The 26,359-nt window shown below is 32.7% G+C and overlaps 1 protein-coding gene across 12 annotated transcripts in view; it reads left to right on the forward strand.

Moving 5' to 3' along the window:
* The window catches only part of LOC149794155 (uncharacterized), an 86,779-nt gene that overhangs the window by 39,302 nt on the left and 21,118 nt on the right, over positions 1–26,359 (forward strand). For 8 of the 12 annotated variants that reach the window (XR_016422968.1, XM_089968237.1, XM_089968243.1 and 5 more), the window contains 9 exons: positions 459–500; positions 3,498–3,557; positions 5,113–5,136; positions 6,368–6,469; positions 9,525–9,587; positions 11,418–11,444; positions 13,813–13,842; positions 14,796–14,849; positions 15,259–15,282. Coding sequence is in view for 11 of the 12 variants with exons in the window: in XM_089968237.1 (XP_089824363.1) it covers positions 459–500; positions 3,498–3,557; positions 5,113–5,136; positions 6,368–6,469; positions 9,525–9,587; positions 11,418–11,444; positions 13,813–13,842; positions 14,796–14,849; positions 15,259–15,282 (426 nt within the window). In the remaining variant the exon portion in view is untranslated. The remainder of the gene's footprint in view (positions 1–458; positions 501–3,497; positions 3,558–5,112; positions 5,137–6,367; positions 6,470–9,524; positions 9,588–11,417; positions 11,445–13,812; positions 13,843–14,795; positions 14,850–15,258; positions 15,283–26,359) is intronic. The other 4 variants (XM_089968239.1, XM_089968238.1, XM_089968242.1 and 1 more) reach the window with 4 other exon arrangements.

Here is a 26,359-nt window from a genome sequence, read left to right on the forward strand (position 1 = left end):
TAATAGATCCAAATCTGTCGTAGATCAGCGTGTTATCTGCTCGTTTGAGATCATAATGAAAACGAACAGTGTAGAAACTGATTTGTCAACACTTGCAATCCTACAGAAGACGATAATACAGCGTGTACTGATCTGTCGACACTAGCAATACGACAGAAGACCTTATACAGTTTGTACGGACCTGTCAACACTTGTGATACGACAGAAGACCTGTAGGAAGTGTGTACTGATCTGTCGACATTAGCGATACGACAGAAGACCTTATACAGTTTGTATAGGATGCAAGCTATATACCAGAAGATAAGAGCTTTTGATAATAGGGATGAGAATGACTTCGTTACTTCTATCGGCGCTAGTCACAAGAAGACAAGAAGATAAGAGTTTTTTATGACAATAATGAAAAGGACATTATTATATGTCGCAAAATCCTTTGACGTATTTACTTCTTATTTTCACAGACAGTCAAGAGAGTAATTTACAAATGATGAGGACTTTAAGAGGTAGGCTTCCTTCATAACTACTTAAAACACACTGCAAATACTAACCGTTTGCTTATCTAATATTCATAGCTGTTTCAAACACACTGCAAATACTAACCTTTTGCTATTTTAATATTCATAACTACTTCAAACACACTGCAAATACAAACCTTTTATATTCTAATATTTATAACTACTTAAAGCAAACTGCAAATACAAACCTTTTATATTCTAACACTTTTATACACGAAGCTTGTATCGTTACGTTTATTGGCATAACAGAAAATAACACAAACTTAACAGATTACCACAGGTTAAGGAGCTATTATTTAAAGTAAACAAAATCGTTTCATGAGAAAGGGTAATTTGAACCAAAAATGTGTACATCTCCACTCCAGCCAGTACCACCTCGATTGTCTATATCAACGAGGTATCACATTATAGCTACTTTGCAGGAGTAAATTGTTAGTTAAGTACTTATTAACAGAACAGAATTTATTCGAAATGACTTAATAATTCATATACAAATCAACTGTTGCATACGTTAGAAACGTGTGTAAATAAATCGGGTAGGGTGAGGGTGAAAGGGAGATAGAGCTAAACAGCGAGATAAAATTTTAAAACATCTACGTTTCAATGCATCATACACATATTTACCTTGGTATTTTCCATTTGTTGCATCATCATTTTAATATTATTGTAGTAGTTTACATCTGCTTGGTTTCTGCAAGTAATAAAGGGTCAATATCAGATTTTCTAAGCGAGAGGTATAAAGGACAGAGTAAGACAAAATTGGTTTCGTTTTCGACTCATTATTTACATCAACATTTCATGCCGTTCGTTTCCTACATGTCTACCAGTCTCGATATTCAATGGGTATGAAGAAACCCTGAATCACCGCTCCGGTGGCCTAGTGGTTGGAGCGTCCGCCTCTGATGCGTGAGGTCGTGGGTTAAATCCCCGGCCGAGTCATACCAAAGACTTACAAAAATGGTACTAACAACTGCCTCGCTTGGCGCTCAGAATTAAGAGGTTAGTGTTAGGACTGGTTGGCCTGGTGTCAGGATAATGTGACCGGGTGGGACATCATGCTACATATCTGCGGCATGATGCCCCAGTACTAGACATCACTATAAACTGTTACACTGCAGACATAGTAGCGATATGACTGAAAAATTGTTTAAGTTACGTTTAAAAAATCTCAAATCCAAACCCAAACCCTAAATCTACGTAAATCCTTTCTATGGCTGCCATTAGCAAGCATTATATAATAGGAAGCATTTTCGAATATATCTTTATATATTATTAAATATACGAAATCTTCGAAGCAACTGCAGAACTGCAGGCTGAATGAAATGTGTAATTTAGTCTTGGCTAAAAGGGAGATATATGGACTGCATTAGGGTAGCAACAGACGTTTCCAAAGTCTGAGAACAAGAACATGTTTCTACGTCAGAAACATAGTTTTTAAAATTCTTTCTTTCACAATCGGTAAGCATTGATTTGCACATTTCTCAAAGGATACAATTTGATTTTGTGTTTAGCATTTTGAGTACGTTCTTAATGATATGCATGTATCTATTTAACAAAAGTGAATATCGGCCCAACAACTATATTATTGGTAGAAAGTTTTATATCCAGTAACCACTTGCAACAGTTTCTATGCATAATGTCCGTAATTTCTGCTTTCAAATATCCCCCAAATTTCACAACAATGACCAGCATTGAGCCAAAATTAGCTATATCATTAGGTTGGTATTTTATAGTCTAATGTTGTCTTTTAAACATTATCTGCTCTACCGTAACGATGAATTTGAAAATGTTGATACATACATATATAGCGTAGACCGGCAAACTTTCTGTTTAAGTCAATCAAGAATGCTGCACCAGGTAGTTTGTTTGTGGCCAACTTATGGTACATCCAAACAAATAAGGCCCAGGCAAATATGGCGCCTCTTTCTCTTTTGTATTTGTTTGTTTCAGTAATTCATACAAATCCATACAAATCGTTTTAAAGGTTATGTTAAATTTGGAAATTTTAATGAATTATTTTGACCAATATCTGTAAATTTAAAACCCACCTTTTCAGTACAATGCCTTTCTACCGAACTAGTAATATGTAGCACTAATATGAAGTGATCGAACTCAAAATTATTGACAGCATTACCTCCCTCCTTAAGGTGCGCCATATAGATATTATCAACTACGGAGAGAGTGGTGGGTGTAAGGTGAAGTTGTTTACATAAGCAACATACACAATAGAGAGAATGTTATTCTACCTCTATGTTAATTTCATGTATTGTGGCTGAAATGTCTTGAGATATTTTACAAGTGGAAATTGTACATGATCTAAGCACACAGCTAATTAAAATGACTGCTACCTTGTGCTAAATAATAATCCTAAATTAGTCAGAAGTACACTATTTTTAGCAGTTATTAAAATAGAGAACATGAATTTTGCCAAGCTAAACAATTACAGCTTCTAAAAGTTTAATGAATGAATCTCCAGATAAAACGTGATCGGCTCTGTTTCTTTTACAAGTTACCTCTGAAGTTCAGGTAGTGATAATAACCAAGCGGAGCTAGCAGTTTTAAAAAAATAATACTTGCATATCTGTAGTAAGGCAAAGCTGTATATTCTATTACCCATCTTACACCAATCAATCATACACCAAAATAAACGGAATATAATGTTCTTTAAACAATACTTAATATATACAAGGTCTTTCTTCAAATAGCCAGTGAGAAAACTCTGGAAAATTCGTTTTCTTTAAAATTCTAACCCTATGCAAAATACAAAACTGGTGAGCGCCACCTTACTTTTATGTGTGAATCGTACAGAATGCGTGGATGGACTATCCATTACATTGAAGGACATTGACGAAATGGTTATTGTAATTCAAATAGGAGTTCTTGTGTAAAAATATATATATATATATATAAATATCTGCTTCGTGTGGGTTTTACATTAGGTTAAGCTGAAAGAAAACATGAGTAATAAGTTTTGTACATTTACAGCACTAACGAGACAAAGGGCAAGAACACCGGCAGCAGAGGCTCCAGAGCAACCTGAACCAGGTAAAGTGTTTTTCTTATTGATACAATGCCAAGACTTGTCTGATTTTTGTGTTAAAGATAAATACATTAAACATTGTTTAATAATTCTTCTTCTAATGGCACTTAAACTTTGAAAGCCTAACAATATTTCTTCTGTCGTATATTCGAAATTTTGTTTCAAATTTCATTTGTTCTTCAAGTTAATTAATTTCTATACTACTGACTTCTTTTCGACGTTTGCTAGCGTGATGAGTATTTTTCTCTGACCTTAACCTTACATATTGTTTTAGATGAGCGTATATAAGTACACCATCTTTATCCTAATTTTTCTTCAATCTTTGCAATTATATTATTAAATATCCATTTGCTTCATTATTTACTGACGTTGGACTTCTTCCGTGGCACAAGGTTAGTTTTAATTTAAATGTAGTTTCTCACCTGTATTCAGAATAAACATGTTGCAATTTGTAGCTTTAATTTAAAAAAAATATTATTTCATTGTTTCTTTTTAATCTGGTAAGCAAATCAATTGTGAATAACGTTCAAGTCATATCACCATATAGTTCATGGATAAAACCACACGTGTTTTGTTTCGAGTGGGCGAAAACAACTAGTTTGATACGTCGTAGGAATATGTCGATGCCATATCAAACGAGTTCTTTCCCCCGACTCGGAACAATACACTTACGTGGTTTTGTATTTATTTCATATCCCCTTTCTATTTCCACAATCGTTTCAATCTTTAACGGCTATTTAAAAAAATGAATCAGACATTTGGCGATTGTCAGGATCTTGTACATCCCTCTGAAAAATCCCCATGTACGTAACCGGATCTAGGCCTAGATATATACAGTACAGTTGCGTCATCATTGCATATATGGATTTACTCTTTTGATTTGAATTTATATGAATGGATTTAAACTGGAGCCACATACGAGTGGATATTTTCCTTACTTCTCAAATGTAACATAGGTTTTGAACCAGAAAATGGTCCATTTTCTTAGACTGCTCACGGAATAGACTAGTTCTAAGCAAATTTAAGGGCAAAGTTTTATAGAGTAATACTAATTAAGTACATTCAGTTTCAGGAAGAAAGATAATTAATTTACAGTATTTTCAAACTGTCTTGTTATGTTTTCATTTGAAAAAGATATTATTGATTTTATGATCTTAAAGTGATAATTTAAGCATATCGATGTAATAAATCGAAGATTCGACCTCTTTCTAACATGCAGACAAAAGTTTTAATATTCATTTGAATAAAATTAAATACGAAAATTCTAAACGATATTGTTCTGTTTTCTTCTCTTAATTTTTTACTTGAACAGTTGTATACAAGCAGTGTGAACAAGCTGTAATTCTTCTAAATTTGCGTCATAATCAAATCTGAGTATGTGCAGTTTGCAGTTGAATCTAGCGTATAAGCTAGTACATGCGACATTCAGCAATCCTCACATCATAAGCCCTTTATTTTCAGCAGATTAATTTAGCCAATTTCTATATCGCCAGAGAAGAAATAACGCACAGTACTTAACATAAATATAACAGTTTGTAAGATATCCATATTTTATTCTAGGTTCCATGAATCCACTCCTTATGGGTGAGTACAATAAAAAGTCTACCTTTTCAATGCGTATTCTTGATGCGTAACGAATTAAAATCAAACGAGCATCCTTTGTCAAGTAATGTCTCATTCAACCCCAAAAAGACGGGAAGGGATATATTGTACTTAACAAGTACTTGTGGAAGATCACTGAAGATTACTAGTAATATACCTTCCTCCAAAAATAACTCAACTACATTTCAGATATCTATGAATTAAGAATTCACACGTGATGAATATTGTTTTGGCAGTTTTATCAAATGGGAAAATTGACATAATTAATTTTGGCAAGCGCTAGCTGAAAGTTTTTATTAAAGTTTTGCTATCAAATCATACGTGAACATTTTCATCCTGGTGTTCATCACATCGCAAATATCGTACACAGGATTTGTTTTAATGAAATAAAAAAGTGCTTACACTGCTAAATCATTAAATACTGATATTACTGTATGTACATTTTGGCATTGTTCACTATCCCTCTTGTAAATATGGTTCATTTTCTTGGGTGTGTTGTTATGAAAGGTTTCTTTTCATAAAAGTATACTTTTATTATCTGAACAAGACTAGTTAATTTTATACAAACTTCATGTTGACATCAGTTCTTAATGTTTCTCGAATATGACACGTACAGTGACGATTTAAAAATAATCTGAATGAAAACATTACCATGAATGGATCACGATGAAAATAGTGCCATTTTAAATCTTTGGCATGACTCGGCCGGGGTTGAACCCACGACCTCCCGCCTCCGAGGCGGACGCTCTAACAACTAGGCCACCTGAGCGGTCTGAAACATTGATTTATAATCATGACCTTATTCAATTACTATTTGATCTCAGAGAATTCTGATTATATTGTACAGGAGACATTGTTCACTTGGGTTTTTAAAAAAAAATGCTTAGTAAATGGGACAAGATTTTTTAAAAAAAAATTCAGTGTTGTTAACACACCTTTCTATTCGATTGCTGACCAGTAAATCAACAAATAGTGTAGCATTTCATCGTCTTTTTTGATAACGGTAGATATATCAGCTCTGACTTATTGTTAAATTAAAATTAGCATGTTATACAACACATTTTGCCCTTTCTACCCCAACCGATCTGCGTATATACACGGCTTTTACTATTTGGTGCAGAAACGCAATAGCTGTCTCTCCACAGCAATTTAATCGGAGGGTCAGTTATCTTTTGAATTTAAATTTGTTCTCAGTTGCATCATTGCATTGCAGCAGCCCTTTTCTCAGGCATGGGTGGAGGAGGCGAAGCAGGAAGCACGGGACTGGGAGCTGGTTTGGGAGGTGGTTTAGGAGGTTTACTGGGAGGAGGTGGAGGTAAATAACACTTAATCCTAAGTAGACAATGTTCTGAAAAATCGCTTATATTTGAATCTTTATAAAAACAGAACACAACAGCTTCATAAACAGTTTGATAAAATATTGAACTTGTTTAACTTCTTGTACTGTTGTATCCGCCTCTTATGTTAGTTCTTTGCGAAGAAAATTAAAATTCAGAAGGAATATATAGTATTGAACATTTCACTGTAATTTACCGTTTATCTAAATTACATTTGCTTTTATATTTAAAGGTGAAGAATTATTTAAACAGTTTGCTTCTTTTCCAATCCCTAATTGTCTTTTTGATACTGAGTGCAAATGTAATTCGTACAAATTAAGAAATACGTACCATTGATCGTTATTAATTTCGGTCCAATGAATATACGTCATTTTATATGCATTGATTTAATAGGCAAATACAACAGTAAAAATAAATTTCATGAAACAATAACTAATCGGCGTAACTATGAAAGGAAACATTCAAATAGTCTTTAGAATAGATAAAAAGATATATATTGTCTTTGGAAAAGATAGAAACATAACCTTGTCTTTGGAATAGATAAAAATTTGCACATTGTCTTTGGAATAGATGAAAACTTACATCTACTCTTTGGAATAAATAAAAAATATGCACAGTCTTTGGAATAGCAAAAAATATGTACACAGTCTTTGGAATAGCTAAAACATACATATATACTTTGGAATAGTTAAAAATATACACAAAGTCTTTGGAGAACAAAAACAACACACACCCTGTCTTTGGAATAGATACAGACACACATTTTGTCTTTAGAATATATAAAACATACAAATAGGCTTTGGAATAAATACAGACGTACACATTGTCGTAGGGATATATAAAAAACACATTGTCTTTAGAATAGATACAAACATACACCATATCCTTGGAGTAGATAAAAACATACACTTTGCATTTGGAAAATATAAAAACATACATATTGACTTTAGAATAGATAAAAACATACACCTTGTCTTTGGAATAGAATTTTTTTTACACCTTTCCTATGGAATAGATAAACACATATATATAGATTTTGGAATAGATACAATATACACACTGTCTTTGGAATAGATAAACACATACAAATAGTCTTTGGAATATAAAAATACATACACATTGTCTCTGGAATAGATAAAAACATATAAATACTTTTTCGAATAGATGAAAAATACAAATAGTCCTTTGAATAAATAAAAACATACACATTAACTTTGGAATCAATAAGTACATACAAATAGTCATTGGAATTGATAAATACATACACCTTGTCTTTGGAAACGATAAATACATACAAATAGTCATTGGAATAGATAAAAACATACAAATAGTCTTTTGAATAGATAAAAACATACTCACAGTCTATGGAATAGATAAAAACATACACGGAGTCTTGGGAATAGATAAAAATATATACAGCGTCTTTCGAATAGATAAAAGATATACATTGTCATTTAAAAAATTGCCACACTCTTTGGAATAGATGAAACACAGTCTTGGAATAGATTTAAAAAAGTACACATAGTCTTTGGAATATATACAAACACACACTTGGAATAGATAAAAAGGTACACATACTCTTTGGAATATATATAAACGTGCACATACTATTTGGAATAGACAGAAACATACACATAGTCTTTGAAATAGATGAAACATACGCATGGTCTTTGGAATAAATAAATGCATGCACAAAGTCTTTGGAATAGAAAAAAAAACCCATACATATAGCCTCTGGAAAAGATAACAACTTACACCATGTCTTTGGAATATATACAAATTTATACATAGTCTTTGGAATAGAAAAACACATACACATAGTCTTTGGAATAGAAAAACACATACACATAGTCTTTGGAATAGAAAAACACATACACATAGTCTTTGGAATATATAAATACAGTCACATAGTCTTTGGAATAGATTAGACGCACATTTGGAATATATAAAAAAGTGCACACAGTCTTTGGATAGATAAAGAACAACATTGTCTTAGCATTATATAAAACAATAAACATAGTTTTGTAATCGATAAAAACGTATACAAGTAAACGCATACGCATAGTTCTTGGAATATATACAAACTTACTCTTAATTTTTTGGAATAGATAAACATATACACATTGTCTTTGAAATAGATACATACATACACAGTCTTTGGAATAGATAAATACATACACATTGTCTTTGGAATAGATAAATACATACACATAGCTTTTGGAATAGATAAATACATACACATAGCCTTTGGAATAGATAAATACATACACATTGTCTTTGGAATAGATAAATACATACACATAGCCTTTGGAATAGATAAATACATACACATTGTCTTTGGAATAGATAAATACATACACATAGCCTTTGGAATAGATAAACATATACACGTAGTCTTTGTAATTGTTAAATACATACACATAGTCTTTGGAATAGATAAATACATACACATTGTCTTTGGAATAGATAAATACATACACATAGCCTTTGGAATAGATAAACATATACACGTAGTCTTTGTAATTGTTAAATACATACACATAGTCTTTGGAATAGATAAATACATACACATTGTCTTTGGAATAGATAAATACATACACATAGTCTTTGAAATAAATATATACACTTATTCTTTGGAATATATAAATACATACATATAGTCTTTGGAATAGATAAATACATACACATAGTCTTTGGAATAGATAAATACATACACATAGTCTTTGGAATAGATAAATACATACACATAGTCTTTGAAATAAATATATACACTTATTCTTTGGAATATATAAATACATACATATAGTCTTTGGAATAGATAAATACATACACATATGAGTGAGATAAAGTAGCTACATACTTTGTATCATTTTATATAAATTTCCATTGCCTTTTTGTTGAAAGAAATACTGAACAACAAAAAATACATGTCTGTTATACAAAAGAGACTCCTTTCGTTTACAGTCAGCAAAAAAATAAACATTAACAAAGTGAAGATCAATGCATAATGTAATTATATATTTTTTGCTCTAGATTTGGCTAGTTTGATGGCTATGCAGAGAGGAGGTAGTGCAGGAGGTGCAGGAGGTGCAGGAGGTAACGACTGACAAAACCTATAGCAAGTTTAGATTATTCAGTTTGATTACATGTATGCATTTTTAAAAAATGACAACTGATATCAGTATGAATACATATTTGTGTATATATCAATCTATATATTAGATCGCAAAATGCATGAAATATTATGCCTAACGTACTCTCTTAAAAGTGAACCCCATCTGAAAGCATCAAAACGTATAAGTCAACACTATCTGAAAACATAAAACCGCATAAGTCAACTTCATCTTTAAACATCAAAATTTATAAGTTAACCCCATCTGAAGAAAAAAAACCATAAGTCTACCCCATCGGAAAACATCAAACATTATACGTCAACCCCATCTGAAAGCATCAAAACTAAAAGGTTAAAATCAGCTGAAAACATAAAAACTTATAGGTCAACCCCAGCTGAAAACGTCAGAACCTATAGGCCTATCCCAGATCTAGATCTATTCAGTTTATAAATAGTAACCAGTATAACAAACGCCATAGACTCTTATCTGCCTGCGCATTATGTGACGGCAGCTACTTCTGGGTTGTTTGCAGTACTAGCATGTAATATGCACGAATATGCGCGTGCATTGTAAACTGAGTTCAATGCACTTAATACACAATAAATCCGAAGGAAATAACCTACCGTACATATCAAATCTAATCAAAATATATCGTGATGGAGTTTTTTTTAATGCACTGGATATATGAGAAAGACAGTGCCCAGACTTCAAATATCATGGCATAGAAAAAAGACAGTGCCCAGACTTCAAATATCATGGCATAGAAAAAAGACAGTGCCCAGACTTCAAATATCATGGCATAGAAAACTAAATATTACAAGACAAATTATGAATAGTGTTTTAGTTACTTCCTAGTATTGTTGTTACCTTCCAGTAACATAATTAATTTTTATTTATATTGAAGACTCATATATATTACAAATTAATATTATCTTTACACAATTTAAAAAGCCCAACAAGACATAGGATAATATATTGTTAAGAATGTGCTGTTCTTTTCTATGTGCATTGCCACAGAACTAGCAATCATGCCTTGTTAACATAAACTGCATACTAGGTTCAATTAAACACACACACACACACACACACACACACACACCTTGGAAATAGTGCGGTAAGTCCTCTTAGCTATTAAATCTCCCGTAAAACAAATATTTTGTGCTTAAGTTTAAATCTGTTTCGTTAACATTCAAAACCATGTTATATATACCAAAGTAACAGTAATTGGTTGAGAAAAAATCTTCTAAAACTCGATTTCTCACGATTTTATGTCGCCATGCCAGTAAGATACTAATGGAATTTTACAGATTTTGTTATATTCCAATCTCTCTGCATTTCTTTTAGCTTCATCGTGTTAAAAATGATTTCCTTTTCATAGCTGCCATAGGCTGGAAGTAACTCTTAAAAATTCTTTTTCAGGACAAATACAATACAATATTAGTCGCATGGTAGGATATATACAAACATATACAACATATTCCAATACATAAGGTTGTAATTGTTAAATGTTGTTGCATATATTTTTATTAGTACTATTATTATTAGTAGTAGTAGAAGTAGTAGTAGTAGAATAGGCAGATGTGGTTGAAATAATAACAGCAGTAGTAATAGAAGCAGCACTTGCGGCAGAAGCAACAGTAACAGTCTTACTTGTAGCAGAAATGGTAGTAATTGCAGCAGCAGTATTGCTAGAAAGATTAGTATCAGTAGTGGTTGCTGTATCAGTGTTAATAGCAGTAGTAGTACTAGTAGTAGTTGTTGTTGTTGTACTAGTGTCAAAGAGAATCATCATCATCAAATTTTTTATATTCAGAAACACCTACGGGAGAACTCGGTGGCGGTAAGACAATGTTTAAATCAGATTCGTGAACGACCTCAAAGGAATTGGGGCACATTGTATTAATGGAGAATATACTATAAACATTTAATAACAATGAATAGACATTATTATTATTATTACTATTATTATTATTATTATTATTATTAGTAGTAGTAGTAGTATTAGTAGTAGTAATAGTATTAATTGCAGTTGTGATAGCAATAGTAGTAGCTGTAGCATGTGGTATGGAAAGGCATATAAATGTGGAATGTATCAAACATATGATAGCAGTAGTAGTAGTTGTAGCATGAGGCATTGAAAGGCATATAAATGTGGGATGTATCAAACATATGATAGCAGTAGTAGTACTTGCAGCATGAGGCACTAAAAGGTGTATAAAATGTGGAATGTATCAAACATATGATAGCAGTAGTAGTAGTTGTAGCATGAGGCATTGAAAGGCATATAAAATGTGGGATGCATCAAACATATGATAGCAGTAGTAGTAGTTGTAGCATGAGGCATTGAAAGGCATATCAAATGTAGGATGTATCAAACATATAATAGCAGTAGTAGTACTTGCAGCATGAGGCACTGAAAGGCATATAAAATGTGGAATGTATCAAACATATGATAGCAGTAGTAGTAGTTGTAGCATGAGGCACTGAAAGGCATATAAAATGTGGGATGTATCAAACATATGATAGCAGTAGTAGTAGTTGTAGCATGAGGCACTGAAAGGCATATAAAATGTGGGATGTATCAAATTATATGATAGCAATAGTAGTAGTTGTATCATCAGGTACTGAAAGGCGTATAATAAATGAGATGTATCAAACTATATGACTTCAATAGTAGCAGTTTCAATATGAGGTAATGAAAGGCATACAAAATGTGGGATGTATCGAACTATGTGATAGCAAAAGTAGTATTTGTTGCATGAGGTATTGAAAGGCATGCAAAATGTGGGATGTATCAAAATTTATGATAACGATGGTAGTTGTTGTAGCAAGCGGTATTGAAAGGTGTGTAAAATGTGGGATGTATGAAACTATGTGATAGCAATAGTAGTAGTTGCAATATGAGGTAACGAAAGGCATATAAAATGTGAGATGTGTCAAACGATATGACTTCAATAGTAGCAGTTTCAATATGAGGTAATGAAAGGCATACAAAATGTGGGATGTATCGAATTATATGATAGCAAAAGTAGTATTTGTTGCATGAGGTATTGAAAAGCATGCAAAATGTGGGATGTATCAAACATATGATAGCAATAGTATTAGTTGTAGCATGAGGTATTGAAAGGCATATAAAATGTGGGATGTATCATATTATATGATAGCAATAGTAGTAGTTACAATATGAGGTAATGAAAGGCGTATAAAATGTAAGATGCGTCAAGCTATATGATAGCAAAAGTAATATTTGTTGCATGAAGTATTGAAAGGCATATAAAATGTGGGATGTATCATATTATATGATAGCAATAGTAGTAGTTACAATATGAGGTAATGAAAGGCGTATAAAATGTAAGATGCGTCAAGCTATATGATAGCAAAAGTAGTATTTGTTGCATGAGGTATTGAAAGGCATATAAAATGTGCGATGTATCATATTATATGATAGCAATAGTAGTAGTTACAATATGAGGTAATGAAAGGCGTATAAAATGTAAGATGCGTCAAGCTATATGATAGCAAAAGTAGTATTTGTTGCATGAGGTATTGAAAGGCATATAAAATGTGGGATGTATCATATTATATGATAGCAATAGTAGTAGTTACAATATGAGGTAATGAAAGGCGTATAAAATGTAAGATGCGTCAAGCTATATGATAGCAAAAGTAGTATTTGTTGCATGAGGTATTGAAAGGCATATAAAATGTGGGATGTATCAAGCTATATGATAGCAATAGTAGTAGTTCTATCATGAGGTATTGAAATGCGCATAAAATGTGGGATGTATCAAATTATATGATAGCTATAGTAGTAGTTGTATCATCAGGTATTGAAAGTCGTATACAGTATGGCATGTATCAGATTATATGATAGCAATAGTAGTAGTTCTATCATCAGGTATTGAAAGTCGTATAAAATGTGGGATGTATCAAACTATATGATAGCAATAGTAGTAGTTGTATCATCAGGTATTGAAAGGCGTATAAAATGTGGGATGTATCAAACTATATGCTGCTGCTGTTTTCGCCTCCTCGTGAGATCTATAGCATATTGTACCCTGCATAATTACTGTTCAAGACTTCCTAGACTGAAAACATTGTAACCATTTAATAGCCAATACATATACATTCTTATGTATCATTGCCGTAAATTATCATCACTGTCATTCGCTTTATTTTATTTAATTATATTATTTGGATTGTTTTAGGTATGAGCAGTCTTCTTGGCAGTATGGGAGGTATGAGAAAAGCATCTTTTTTATTTCATTTTTATTTATTAGCTCCAGGTGTTCTCATAAAATTCATTACGAGTCTCGACATTTTTTTTACCGTTTTAGATCAATACTGCCAATATAGGTTCATGAATATGATGGTATGCTTTTTATAGTGAAAATCCCAGAATTAATATTGAAACAATTAAAATATATAGATAATTGAAAGACTGATAAACATATTTCTAACCACTCCATATACAAAACATTTCATTGTGTATGATCATTCACCACCCTTTTTATGTTTTAACCATATATTAATGTTAATGATGACTGGAAGATTATATTATCGCGGAGCCTATAGTTAAAATATGCAGAACTTTAAAAATGGAATGAAAAGACTGCTATAGTGTACATGAATATAGCGCTACAAATGAAACAGCGATACTTGTATTATCGTTGTTTTTTAATTTATACCAATTTACTTAATTTGTACATTATACCAGACAAAAGGTTAACATCATTTTACTTAATTTGTACATTATACCAGACAGAAGGTTAATAGCATTTGACTTAATTTGTACATTATACCAGACAGAAGGTTAACATCATGTTACTTAATTTGTACATTATACCATACAGAACGGTAATAACATTTTACTTAATTTGTACATTATACCAGACAGAAGGTTAATAACATGTTCTAATCATACTAGGCTACAAGGAGCATAATATCGTGGAAAAATATTTTGATATGTATTTACGCGCAATTAACTTTTTCTGTAAAACAAATTCAGTTATTGCATCAGATCAAACTAAGTGAAACATATACATAAATACAATACATCTCCACTGGTTTAAGTTTTAAAGTCATGTCTTAGAAACTAGATATCATAATTATTTAACATAATTAATTTAATATAATCATTTCAATTGAATATAATTAATTGTAATTACAAATATTGATACATTTATTGCAGGAGGAATGGGAGGCTTAGCTAGCTTGCTAGGACTTGGAATGGGAGGCTTAGGGGGTAAGTATTAAAGCACACAACATATTTTGTGATACCTTTAGCTTTCTATTTTTCAATACTAAGTATCCATTTTCTGTCCTTTAATAATTATAGCTATCCATAAAATATTAATTGTTTTACTTGTCAATTCGTCAGTTAGAATATCATTATAGGAAACACCCTGCTGCATATTTGTAAAATTTCACACCGCTGGTATGGAACAACATGTAAGGTTTTTGGGTATATGAAGCAGGGTGATTTCTTGCTACACACATCATATAACACCAAAGTAATGTTTAGGTTTCTTTTTGTTAGGTCAAGATCATCGAATTAGTATAAACTATTAGTCTTCTGCGACGAAACTGTGGAGTAAAATTTATATTTACAGATTTTTCAAACACCTGAAAGTGTTTTCTCTTCTCATTTTTAGGTACAGGTGCTACAGATCCAACTGGTATATATTTTAACATATTCCATTAAATTATAGTACGCAGATTGATACAAACGTAACAAACCTTACATAAATCGCCGTAATGTCTGACTTTGCGTAAACGTGCCTAAATATCTCAATTAAACCGACAAATTTGTCCCTATATATATATATATATATATATATATATATATATATATATATATATATATATATATATATATATATATGCATACTAGTACAGACATTTAGATCTGAAATAACATCCTTGGGAATATGGTAATCATCTGTCATATATATCGAATACAATAACATGGCATCATTATGTTCTTGTGTAATTTATTATTTATTATCTCTTTGATCTGCCAAGAACCAGTACAGAAGAGCTTATGCGATTGTCGATTGTCCGTCAACCTTTAGGAATTGCTTTCTGTCACCGCTTATCCTAAAATACATGGAGGGAAGTAACGGTTTCATTGCATGGTGAAGTGTATTCTACATATGACTGCTTCTCCTGTTTGAATCATTTCATCGAGATTTGCTTTACAGGCACTTACTGTTAAAATATGTAAAATGCGCTAAATGAAAATGTTGCTTATTTGACTTCCAGCATGACAGTATTACTGGGGTTTTGTTTTGTCTTTTTAATAAACTTTGTTATAATTACGTCTCTTGAAAGAATGTGGGTATTATTATTAGGTTTCACTAAAAATGCTTTTGAAGTATGTAATTAAACCTAAATGTCGGCCCTATTCTAAACAATTCTGAAACCCAGACTTACTTGACTTTGGAATCAGTTTACACTCTGTGGGTTTATCGTGAGTTTAAATGAGATAGGTTAATTGATCTTCCATGCATGATATGAAGTTTAAGGTCAAATACCATGATACATATTTGTGTACTTTCTTATGAATTTCTACAAAATATACTTCTGGTTGCACTGCATCAGTCCCTTCACCGACCTTCGTTAGTTTTTTATTCCCAAAAGATTTTTTTTCTTTATTTAAATGGAAAATGAATGTAAATATAAAATTTCGTATTTGTTTTCGGTCATGTTATCGACAGACGTGTGAAAACGATTTTAGACCCTTTATTCAATACATGCAATGGTTACAAATAAACGTGACCTGATCGGTTTCAGATTCTTTTATTGGTAAGTTTTAAATCAGGTAAAGCGTTGGTGGTTTTGTAGTTATGTGTACGCTTCATTGCATAATTACGGCTTCCAATACTTTCTGTAGCTCTTTGCCTGAATCTTTTCCCATTTATCACTTATTCCATTCACCTGCATATTATAAGCATACGCATTGTCATGGCAAATAAGTGTTGTGGTTTGTGAATGATTAAGGAAGGTTCGAGATGGGAATATTGTTAGCCAATAACGTACGACGAAACCTTTGATGATTTTTGATTATTAAATCAACATTACAGACGTGTTATGGTGATAACCGACACCAAACCTGACCATGATAATGAAGATCACATATGATGACATAAGTGTTTCACTTAAAAATACACGGGCTTTCAATATTCCTCAGTAGCCAGACTTAGCTTGCCAAGATATATTTCTTGTTGGCTTGGTTCCTCCCTTTTATGGAATAAAACGAAAAGCCTTTAAAATCAAATGCCATTTGTGAGGTGTTACTTGAGTTTTGTATACAAAACATTCCTACTTTAGTATGCAGCTCTTAATAATGCTGGAGATACGTTGCATGCCAATGTAAGGATTATTGAGGTACATATGTCTGAGGATTTTAACAATGCTAGTTTCTGTTAAGTAGTATAAGTAGACGATTTTACATGAATATTCAGTCTCTATTCTTATTCTGAAACTGGTTTATAATATTGTAATGAATTTGTTCCTTCCAGGTAGTGGCATATTAAATACTGCAACAGTTATAAATGTAGTATGAAACGAACACGACTCTAAGATTATTTTAAAGACAACGTTAAGGATAATGTCATACTCAATGGCGTTGCTTAGTGCTATAGATTATTTAATGATTGATGTGATCTTACAGTATAATGTTAATATCCTTAAACAGTGTGTGATATAGATCGTCTGTCTATTGAACTGAAAGCATATGCTTTAGCAGTAAGGCTAAAGGTCTCTATATGTTTGTTGTTATTGAATTATCATTTTCAGTGTTGTAATACGGCATATTCATTACACAACACTATAATAATAGCAGCATAATCTACAGCAGGAAACAGTTATTCTAATATTGTAACTATCCTTAGTTCGCTAAATAATCACAATTGAGTCATCACAAAACGAAATACAATTAACTTTAAACAATGTACACTGCAAATTTATTTTCCGGTTATTAACCAAATGATGCAAGTTAATTACTCCAGAATTTGAAGCGTATAAAGTTCTTCTCTCAGCTTTAAAATGAAATTAAAGATTGTCTTTGATTTCTAAACCAAATCAAACCAATTCAGTTTAATAGAATAATGTATTGTTAATGTACTAGAGACATTAAGTAATAGTTCAGACTTAAATCTTTGATATGTTGAATTGTTTTGAATTGTCATCATTTTTTAAAAACAGAAATTTATTTTTCCATATTATTTGAAGCAAAATAAATTCGCCATACGCTTATGCACGATTTAAATTAAAACCGTTTGAAGTAATTTCGTATTTAAGGCTTCATAATTATTCTTTTCATGTAACAAATAGATCGTAGTACACAAATAAGATTATAGTACACTCATATATCATAGTACACTAACAGATCATAGTACACTAATAGATCATAGTACACAAATAGATCATAGTACACAAATAAAATTATAGTACACTAATATATCATAGTACACTAATAGATCATAGTACACAAATTGACCATAGTACACAAATTGACCATATTACACATCCTCTGAAATGTTGGAAATGTTGGAAAAATATGGCAAGCTAAGTCAATCCTTCTCTCCATGAGAATACAATTTTGAAATATAGAGTTTTATATTTAAAAATTTATTTTAAGCATTTTTGTCTTGCTTGTCTTGTAACATACGCACGCCAACATATGTGATTATATCGCAGTTTGTACCTTCTAGTAAACCGTTCAACAATTGTGGATATACATTGTTTTCAGGTTATTGTTACAACTCTAAACCTTAAAAGATGCAATAGAAAGAAAATATTTTTAAAAAGACTTTATGTAAACTCACGAAGTAATTTATTTCTCCTGCATTACTTAGTAATATTTCATTGTGAATTCAATACAAAACAATAATAAATGTCGTATCACAAGTCCAAACATATTGATTGTTCCGAATGAATTCGAATAGTCCTGAATGTCCTGACATAACACTTATCAGGACATCCGAGAATGTTTTTGAATGCGTTCACTAAACTTTCAATTTAGTGAGTTAGTCTAATAGTCAATGAGTACTTTAGAAATTCCTATGAATATTTTAAGTAAATAATTCCTTTCAAATCATATCTGATGTCAACGCACGACCGGAAACTGTATTCCCACGGACGGAACTAAAATAGAATTGAATCCTCTGTTTGCTGTTAACTTTTTCTTTGACCAGCATCGTAAAGGAATGTGACGATTTCTAACGAAAATACCTAGTGGAACTGTGAACAAGAGTGGCCTTGAAATTAAGTACTAGTAAAGATTCTGTTCACAACCTACAATCATGGACAAAAGCTATGTACAGTACTTATATACACGTGAGAGTACATCAGTAACACAGTATATTTTCCTTTGCTATATTTAGTCATAGTATTATATGCTTGCAATATTAAACTCAGCTTCAAGAGTCTCTTAATTGTATGAACCATTTTGTAAGTGAAAGTAAGTTGTGATCACTGAATACAACAATCGGAAAAGGAGCAGAACAAAAGTATACTTAAAAATGTTGCAGACCAAATATCAGAGCCACATATTCCTTCTAATTTATGAAATACTTTTTTCGATGTTTCCTTAGTTCTATTAGAAATATTGCACACTGGATGAATCACAACATTGATATGTTCTTAAATAAAATTTCCAACAACCCGGATATATCACTTGAATCGGCAGACATTTTAAACAATTATCTGAAAATTAGTGCTGAATGAACTGTCACACTTTTATGTATGGCCTATACTTTGTCAGAGGCCTCCTGATGTTTTCAAAAAATATCCAGCTTGCAGTTATTACTCAACAAATTTGTCAGCGGATCGGCAATTATGCATACATTTCCGCAACATTTCCGAGTATATCGTGCCATACCCAAATATCCCATACGTTGCTTTGCACTGATAGATACTGGGAATTTAGAGATAGCCGTCAACTTAGCGTCAGCAGGTTTAATCTGACATTGTTCCACAATATGTCCTACAATTGTCACACACAAACACGGCAAAACTCACTTTTACCTAACTTAATTGTCAAATTTGCATCACTGTGTGGATTGACGAATTTCCAAATGATTCCAAAGTGATCTCCCATGTACCGTTGTAGATGATAACGTCATCGTGGAACGCGTCACCAATATCTAGACCAGATGTTAACAGGTTCATTAGACGTTTGAATGTTGCCGGAGAATTTAAAATTTCCTGGGGCATAAATTTATACTGATAAAGTCCATCTGGAGTTGCAAATGCGGAAATTTCCTTTGCTGTTTCCGTAAGTGGTGAACGCTTAGGTGGCCTAAGTAGTTAGAGCTTCCGCCTCGGATGCGGTAGGTCAGCACGTTCAAACCAGGGGCAGAGTCATTCCAAAGACTTCTACAATGGCACTAGCAACTGCCGCGCTTAACTCAGCAATAATTGGTTAGTGTTAAGACTTGCCTGACTGGTGTCAGAATAATGTCAGGAAAACGTGACTGTGTGGAACATGTCATTATAAACTGCCACAATGCCGACAGATTGACTCAAATTATTAAAACTACGTTAAAAATCCCCAAAACACACCTTTTTCGTGAGTGAAATTTACCGGAATACTTTTAAAAGTCAAACTTGGTGATATATTTTGCATTTCTAATTTGGCAGATGTGGTCAACTTTTCTTGGCACTGGAAATTAATCTGTTTTGATGAGACTTTCTTTATGGTCAGTACTTATGCTAAATGTGTTTCCTGATTTAGGCACAAAAATACATGATAGACTCTAGTTGTTTCCTGATTTAGGCACAAAGAAACATGATAGACTCTAGTTGTTTCCTGATTTAGGCACAAAGATACATAATAGACTCTAGTTACTTTTACTTTGTTCTATAAAAATCATTTTCCAGCAAATACTGAGTTGCTTTTCAAAATATACCTGCTTGAGTGGATTCATCATGTATATATGCCGTTTGACAGGTGTAGAATTTACAATATCAATGTCACGATATATTTTATTTGCTCTTGTTGATATATCTTAAACTTTACTAATCGTTTACTATGGTTTTACTTTTGATATATCTCAAGGAAATTATCTCTGGAAATCTTGTAGACGCACACATTATTTTAAAAGGTATATTGCTTGCCTGACTTGGTCTTAGGCGTGGGACCTATACAGTCAACTATTATTCTGATAAATAGTTAATCGAATGCAGTAATAGGTTTGAGATGAACCTAAGGTATATTTGGAGTAGGCTGTACCATTTGATAAATGTAACATGGTCTGCAGTATTTATAAGCATCACGTTTTATTTTTAGCCAATAAGAATGATCCATGATCACGTGATGATTTGTATCGACTCCTAAATGACAGGCCAAGGAAGTTTCAAGGGCTAGATTAAGAATCCCCTGTATTTTGAACGAGAACTTATTAGCTCATTGGCCACTCGTCATTAGTGGCGCTTCCTCGGGCTTTTTCTATTTTCTCATAAGGACCCCATAATTCAGAAAGAGACAAACTGGGACTTGTGTGTCTTCATTTTTCCTAATAGCCCACTGAAACAAATATGATCTTGTTCCTGCTCAACAATGAGTGATTGTCTTTTATCACCCTGCACTAGCAATATACAACTCAAGCATATCACTCTTATTATGATCAACATTTTGATCCAAACAAGGCTTGCCAGTTACTAGTGGATGTACTAATTAGTTAGTCTTCTTCATCCCGTGTGTGACATAAGACTGCCACTAGCTTTCGCCATCTAGGTCGATATTTAGCGATCTCTTGTGCCCCTCAGCAGCAAAGTCCTGTCTTTTCCATTTCTGTCATCACTGTCCTTCTTTAGGTTATCTTTTGCCGTCCACATTTACGCTTAACAGCTGACATCCAAATGAGGGCTGCATTGGGTATCTATGTTTGGGGCACCCTCATAACGTGCATAATCCATTTGACTCTGCCCATCTTTATCTCGAGGAAAATGTAGATACATACAGTCCTTTGATATAGGTTCACGTTAGAGATATTGTTTCGCCAAAATATGTTGCTAATTTTACGGAGGCAAATATTGTGAAATGGATCTATTTTGCTCATGTCTGTCTTCACTGTTCTCAAACTCTCGGATCCGTAAAAAAGTACCGACTTTACTGCAGAAAATTCAGCTTCAACTCCACCCCAGAAAAACAAAACAATTACAGAAACTTCAGCAACTTAAACTGGTGGAAGAACCACAACCTTATCTCCAGCTAGGCATATGATTAGAAATAAACGAATATCCTCTATAGCTAAAGAACTCAGATCTGCAACAGTAGCAAGTCCGTAAACTAAGTCCGATATTTTAAACGGGATAGGAATGGCAAAATCACAATAAGTGATAGAGATCATTCTGGTATAACTAGCTTATACGTCTCAAAAATAGAACAAGACTAGGGTTTGTTTTACCCAAGTAATACATTGCTTTTAATAAAAGACTGTGGCCTTGACCTGATAAGAGCATTTGAAGTTTCCCTGCAACGTTCATTTGCAATCTATAGTAACCGGAAATGACGTGCTCTTTCGTATTACAATAAGAGCATTTAGGAAAACATAAGGATTCCTGATCAATCTTATCAGATGTTTAATTTCTCTAAGCTATGCAGGACTGAGAGATGGAAGTAGTCGTAAAACTGAGAGATGATTGGTTACCCCAAAACTAACGACATAACTATATACTGACAAATGAAGCTTGTGAATCAAGGAATAAGCATTAGCTGTGCGAGGAGCATTTTCTAAAGTATCTGCCTGTTCTTCATCTAGATAAGTCTTGCCGTCACTATGGATGCACCTCTTGAACTCTTCAGTTAAATCAATGTGTCTGATGTTATGCTAATGTTCATCAACCTTCTTGGCTGAGCACCACCTATCAAATTGTTGTTCTATTTCCTTGCAAATTGGACACGGGTTTGTCCAGTTTATTTTCTGCTATTCATAAACTTTTGACGATATGCCTTCAAGATAAATTTCTTAACCACATCTGTTGTACTGGAATTGAATCCCAGGCTTCACAAACTTGCCAATAATTAAACTTTGAATTAATAATGTCCATTGCTCTCTAGGTCAGTTCAGGTTTTCAGCAAGTTTCTCAAAGGAAAGTATTAATCTACTTCTTTTTCGTGAATACAAGTTATTAATCTAAAATATATGGCAACATCAAAATATGTATGTAAAGGGGAGGGGACATATGCTCCGTCTGCCAATTCATATTCGTTTAATCTGTCTGCATTTGTATTTCCTTCTCCTCTTTTAAGTGGACTTACCAATCAAAGTTTAAAACACACAAAAAATATTCTCCAAAAGTTTGTTTCATACCAAATAATGAATCAAAATACTTTTGCTTTGTTAAAGATGGTTTAGCCTCAGAAAGATCATAATGTCTGGCAAGCATCTGGTCCTTTTTCATATACTCACACCAATCCAGGTACTATTTGAAACAAAGCTCTCAAGGTCAGATGGCATTGTGAATGCTTGCTCGTGGCACTATAGATTTCTGAAATATGTGCAATTAAAATCTTTACCAAGGCCAATAGAAATTCTGAAACAAAGTACATTTTTATTTCAAAGAGAATTTTTACGATCACTGAAATGTTGTTTTAAAAAAATAAGACCAAGGAGCGGCCACCAATTTCTATTACTATCTGAGGTCTTAAAATATGAAACAGAAAGAAAATGAAACAACAATTTAATTAAAACTAAAAAGTAGTGCATTCCTTACATTACAGAGTGTGACATTTTTAGCAATATATGTAATATTGTTTTATAAATTCCTTACAGTCTTAAATATCCAATGACAAGTCAAACAATATAGAATGTTTCAAATGAATTCCAAAAGGCTTGAATTTCCTGACGTAACATAAGTATGCAGTTCAGAATGTCTTCGAATGAGTTCACAATAATTTCAGCGTAGTGTGTTTGTGCAAAAAGTAGTGCGTGATCTATTAATTCCATTGAATATTTTAGATGCATAATTCTCACTAATTATATCTGATGTCAGCAACACATCTATACACTTTAGATTCTCACCGCCTGTTCAAAAACAGGAATTAATTATTTGTTTGCCAAATTCCTATTTTGACACATTTTCGGTTAACATACACCGTAAAAGAATGAAAGGATTTCGAAGGAAAATTTAGTCTGACTGAAAACAAGACTAACTTTGAATTTAAATGCATGTATGCATTTTGTTTACAACATAGTGTCCAGGTAAAGGTAAATTGGAAAGCAAAATACCTGCATATAATTTGTAATAGTAACTACGCCGCTTAACTTACATTTGAAATATTCTTCCAAGTAATCAGCTGTCAGCTATGCGGGTCATCTACATTGTGCATCTATAAATCTAAATCAAATAACATATATGCATGCAAACAATGTATTTATAATTGTTTAATGTCACCAGGTAAAGTCTTATGCTTCCTGCTTGCAGGCTCTGCTTGATATGTTCATGTCCACATGCCATCCTTAAAATAAGTGGTTTATGTGTCTCTCTAGTCTTGCCTTGCCAGAAACTGTCAAAGCATGTCATCACAAGGTAGCATGCAAGCGTCTACTTTACATATCCATACATTCATGTTGTGGTTGCCATGACCCAAATTCGTTGAATAGATCTTGTTAGGTGCGATACGTTACGTATTTTAGTATATCTGAAATTATTTGGAGATGAACTATTCTCTTGATGAATCATATTAAAATGATTCACAGCCACATTGCTGCCAAGTTTTCTTTGTTGTTAAAGGAAACTCATCGGCGGATATTTTCTGATCATGACTTATTGGATCAACATACTGTTGGAAAGAAGCAATCATGTCTGCCTTGTTCGTTTTGGGAATTGATATTTGCCTAAGCATTTTATATATAGCTCAACAAACCCAACAACTACAACAAAGAAACAAACCAACAACGATTAAAATTTAAATATTTGGTTCAAACAAACAATTCGTCATTCAAAACATTTTTATTTTAAAGGAGTCTTTCCTTTCTGTACACGCTTTATTTCGAGTCAAAATTAGACATGTATTAACTTTAGGAAGTATCTCATTGGCCGAGTTGAAGTAAGCATTAAATGATAGCACATAACCTAGACTACCTTCGCAAGTTCGGTGTTGCATAAGCTGTTCCTTGTTTCTGATAGACTGCACATTCCATCATTGCAGGTCTGGGAATGATGAGTGCCCTTTTGGGCGCCTGAGATGACCAGAGTAGAGATCTGAGTCTGGTTTCTAAGGCCTCAAAGTCTTCTTAGATGAGTATCGAGATCATGGAAGCCATGTCCCGGAGAATCTTCATTCAGAAACCACTAATTTACCCAATACCTTCTGTCATAGCATCCATTTTTAACCAAATTTTATATCGTTGCATACTTTTTAATAGACTGTCTCTGTTTGATATGATAGAAAACGGCAGAATATTTTGGAATAAATCTTATTTCTTGAGAATAAAAATGAAAGTGTTCCCTTGTATATTGCTAAAACTGCCACATCTCATTGGCGTACACGAATATGTATAATTTCGCTGCTATATATGTTTGCATATTTGAATCAACATTGTTGAGCTTCGTCTCATCTCCAATCACATTTTGGTGAAATTAATATATTACATTAACTATGTATTACATCAGCTAGATTCTCGTTGACATCCTATTCTCTGTGTTTCTATTTGATATAGTCATACTTTTAAATAGAAAAAGGTACTAACTCACTTTATATTAATCCATCCTGACTTTATATAACATCTCATTCGGAACCAATAGCCGTGTTTCTAGCCATATAACATTTAACCTTTCTAGCGTTTCTACTCCAACTGACTGCTTGTTTTGGGTACAAATGAATATCATTGTTCCTAAAGAGGAACAGGTTTGATTATTTTCGGTGAAAGTAAGATGGCACGCAAATCATGGCTTCTTTGTGTATGTCTTTTAACTTCAAGAAGGATTTCAAAAGCAAGCGTCAATGGCCAGTGAGGTTACGATAGAAGAGACACTAATACAAAGACATAAACAACACTAAAAGCGAAGAGCTTACTTTAAAATGTTGCCCTGAATGAAAACATTTTCTCAAATTCTCTGGCATTTTTTTAATAGAGAGAGATTCATAATGCACATTATACACACCTCTTGATTACCCACAAATTTATTAAAATGACAACACGAATAACACGATACATGAATAATTATTTCAAAACTAATTTCATACACAAAATATAACACCAGGAACAATATTGTGGAAAACAGTCTCAACTCTCTCAGGGAAGTCTTGCATGATGAACGGTATACTATTGACTACATATGCAAATAACATTTAAATAATTTGACTGTTACCTATTTGTATGAATAATATTCTGATTGACATTCGTATTATGGGTAAGGAAATATATACGATGTGTACTACCTCGTATGTTATTTCTATGCCTGTTTGTTGTGTTCAGAATTGATGGCTCGTATTTTAGTCACAAATATATTGATATTCAGCATTAATAGTGTTTAAAAGATTTTCATTCTCATGGATGATACTCAGTTAAACATTTCTATGTGTAATGGAGTGTTAGCTCTTAAAGCATTTATATATTCCTTCACTATGCACCAAAGTTTTAGTATTTTAGATTGGTATCTTGGATACATATATAGTGATCATATTGTGACAGCCTTGATACCAATCATGGTATGGTCATTATATTAGTCACTGTACAGTCATATCATTGTACATTAATTATATTATTCATGGTACATTCATTATATTAATTATAGTGA

Source organism: Sinohyriopsis cumingii, chromosome 8 (genome assembly GCF_028554795.1).
Source record: "Sinohyriopsis cumingii isolate HCF-2022 chromosome 8, ASM2855479v2, whole genome shotgun sequence".
Taxonomy (NCBI): Eukaryota; Metazoa; Mollusca; class Bivalvia; order Unionida; family Unionidae; genus Sinohyriopsis; species Sinohyriopsis cumingii.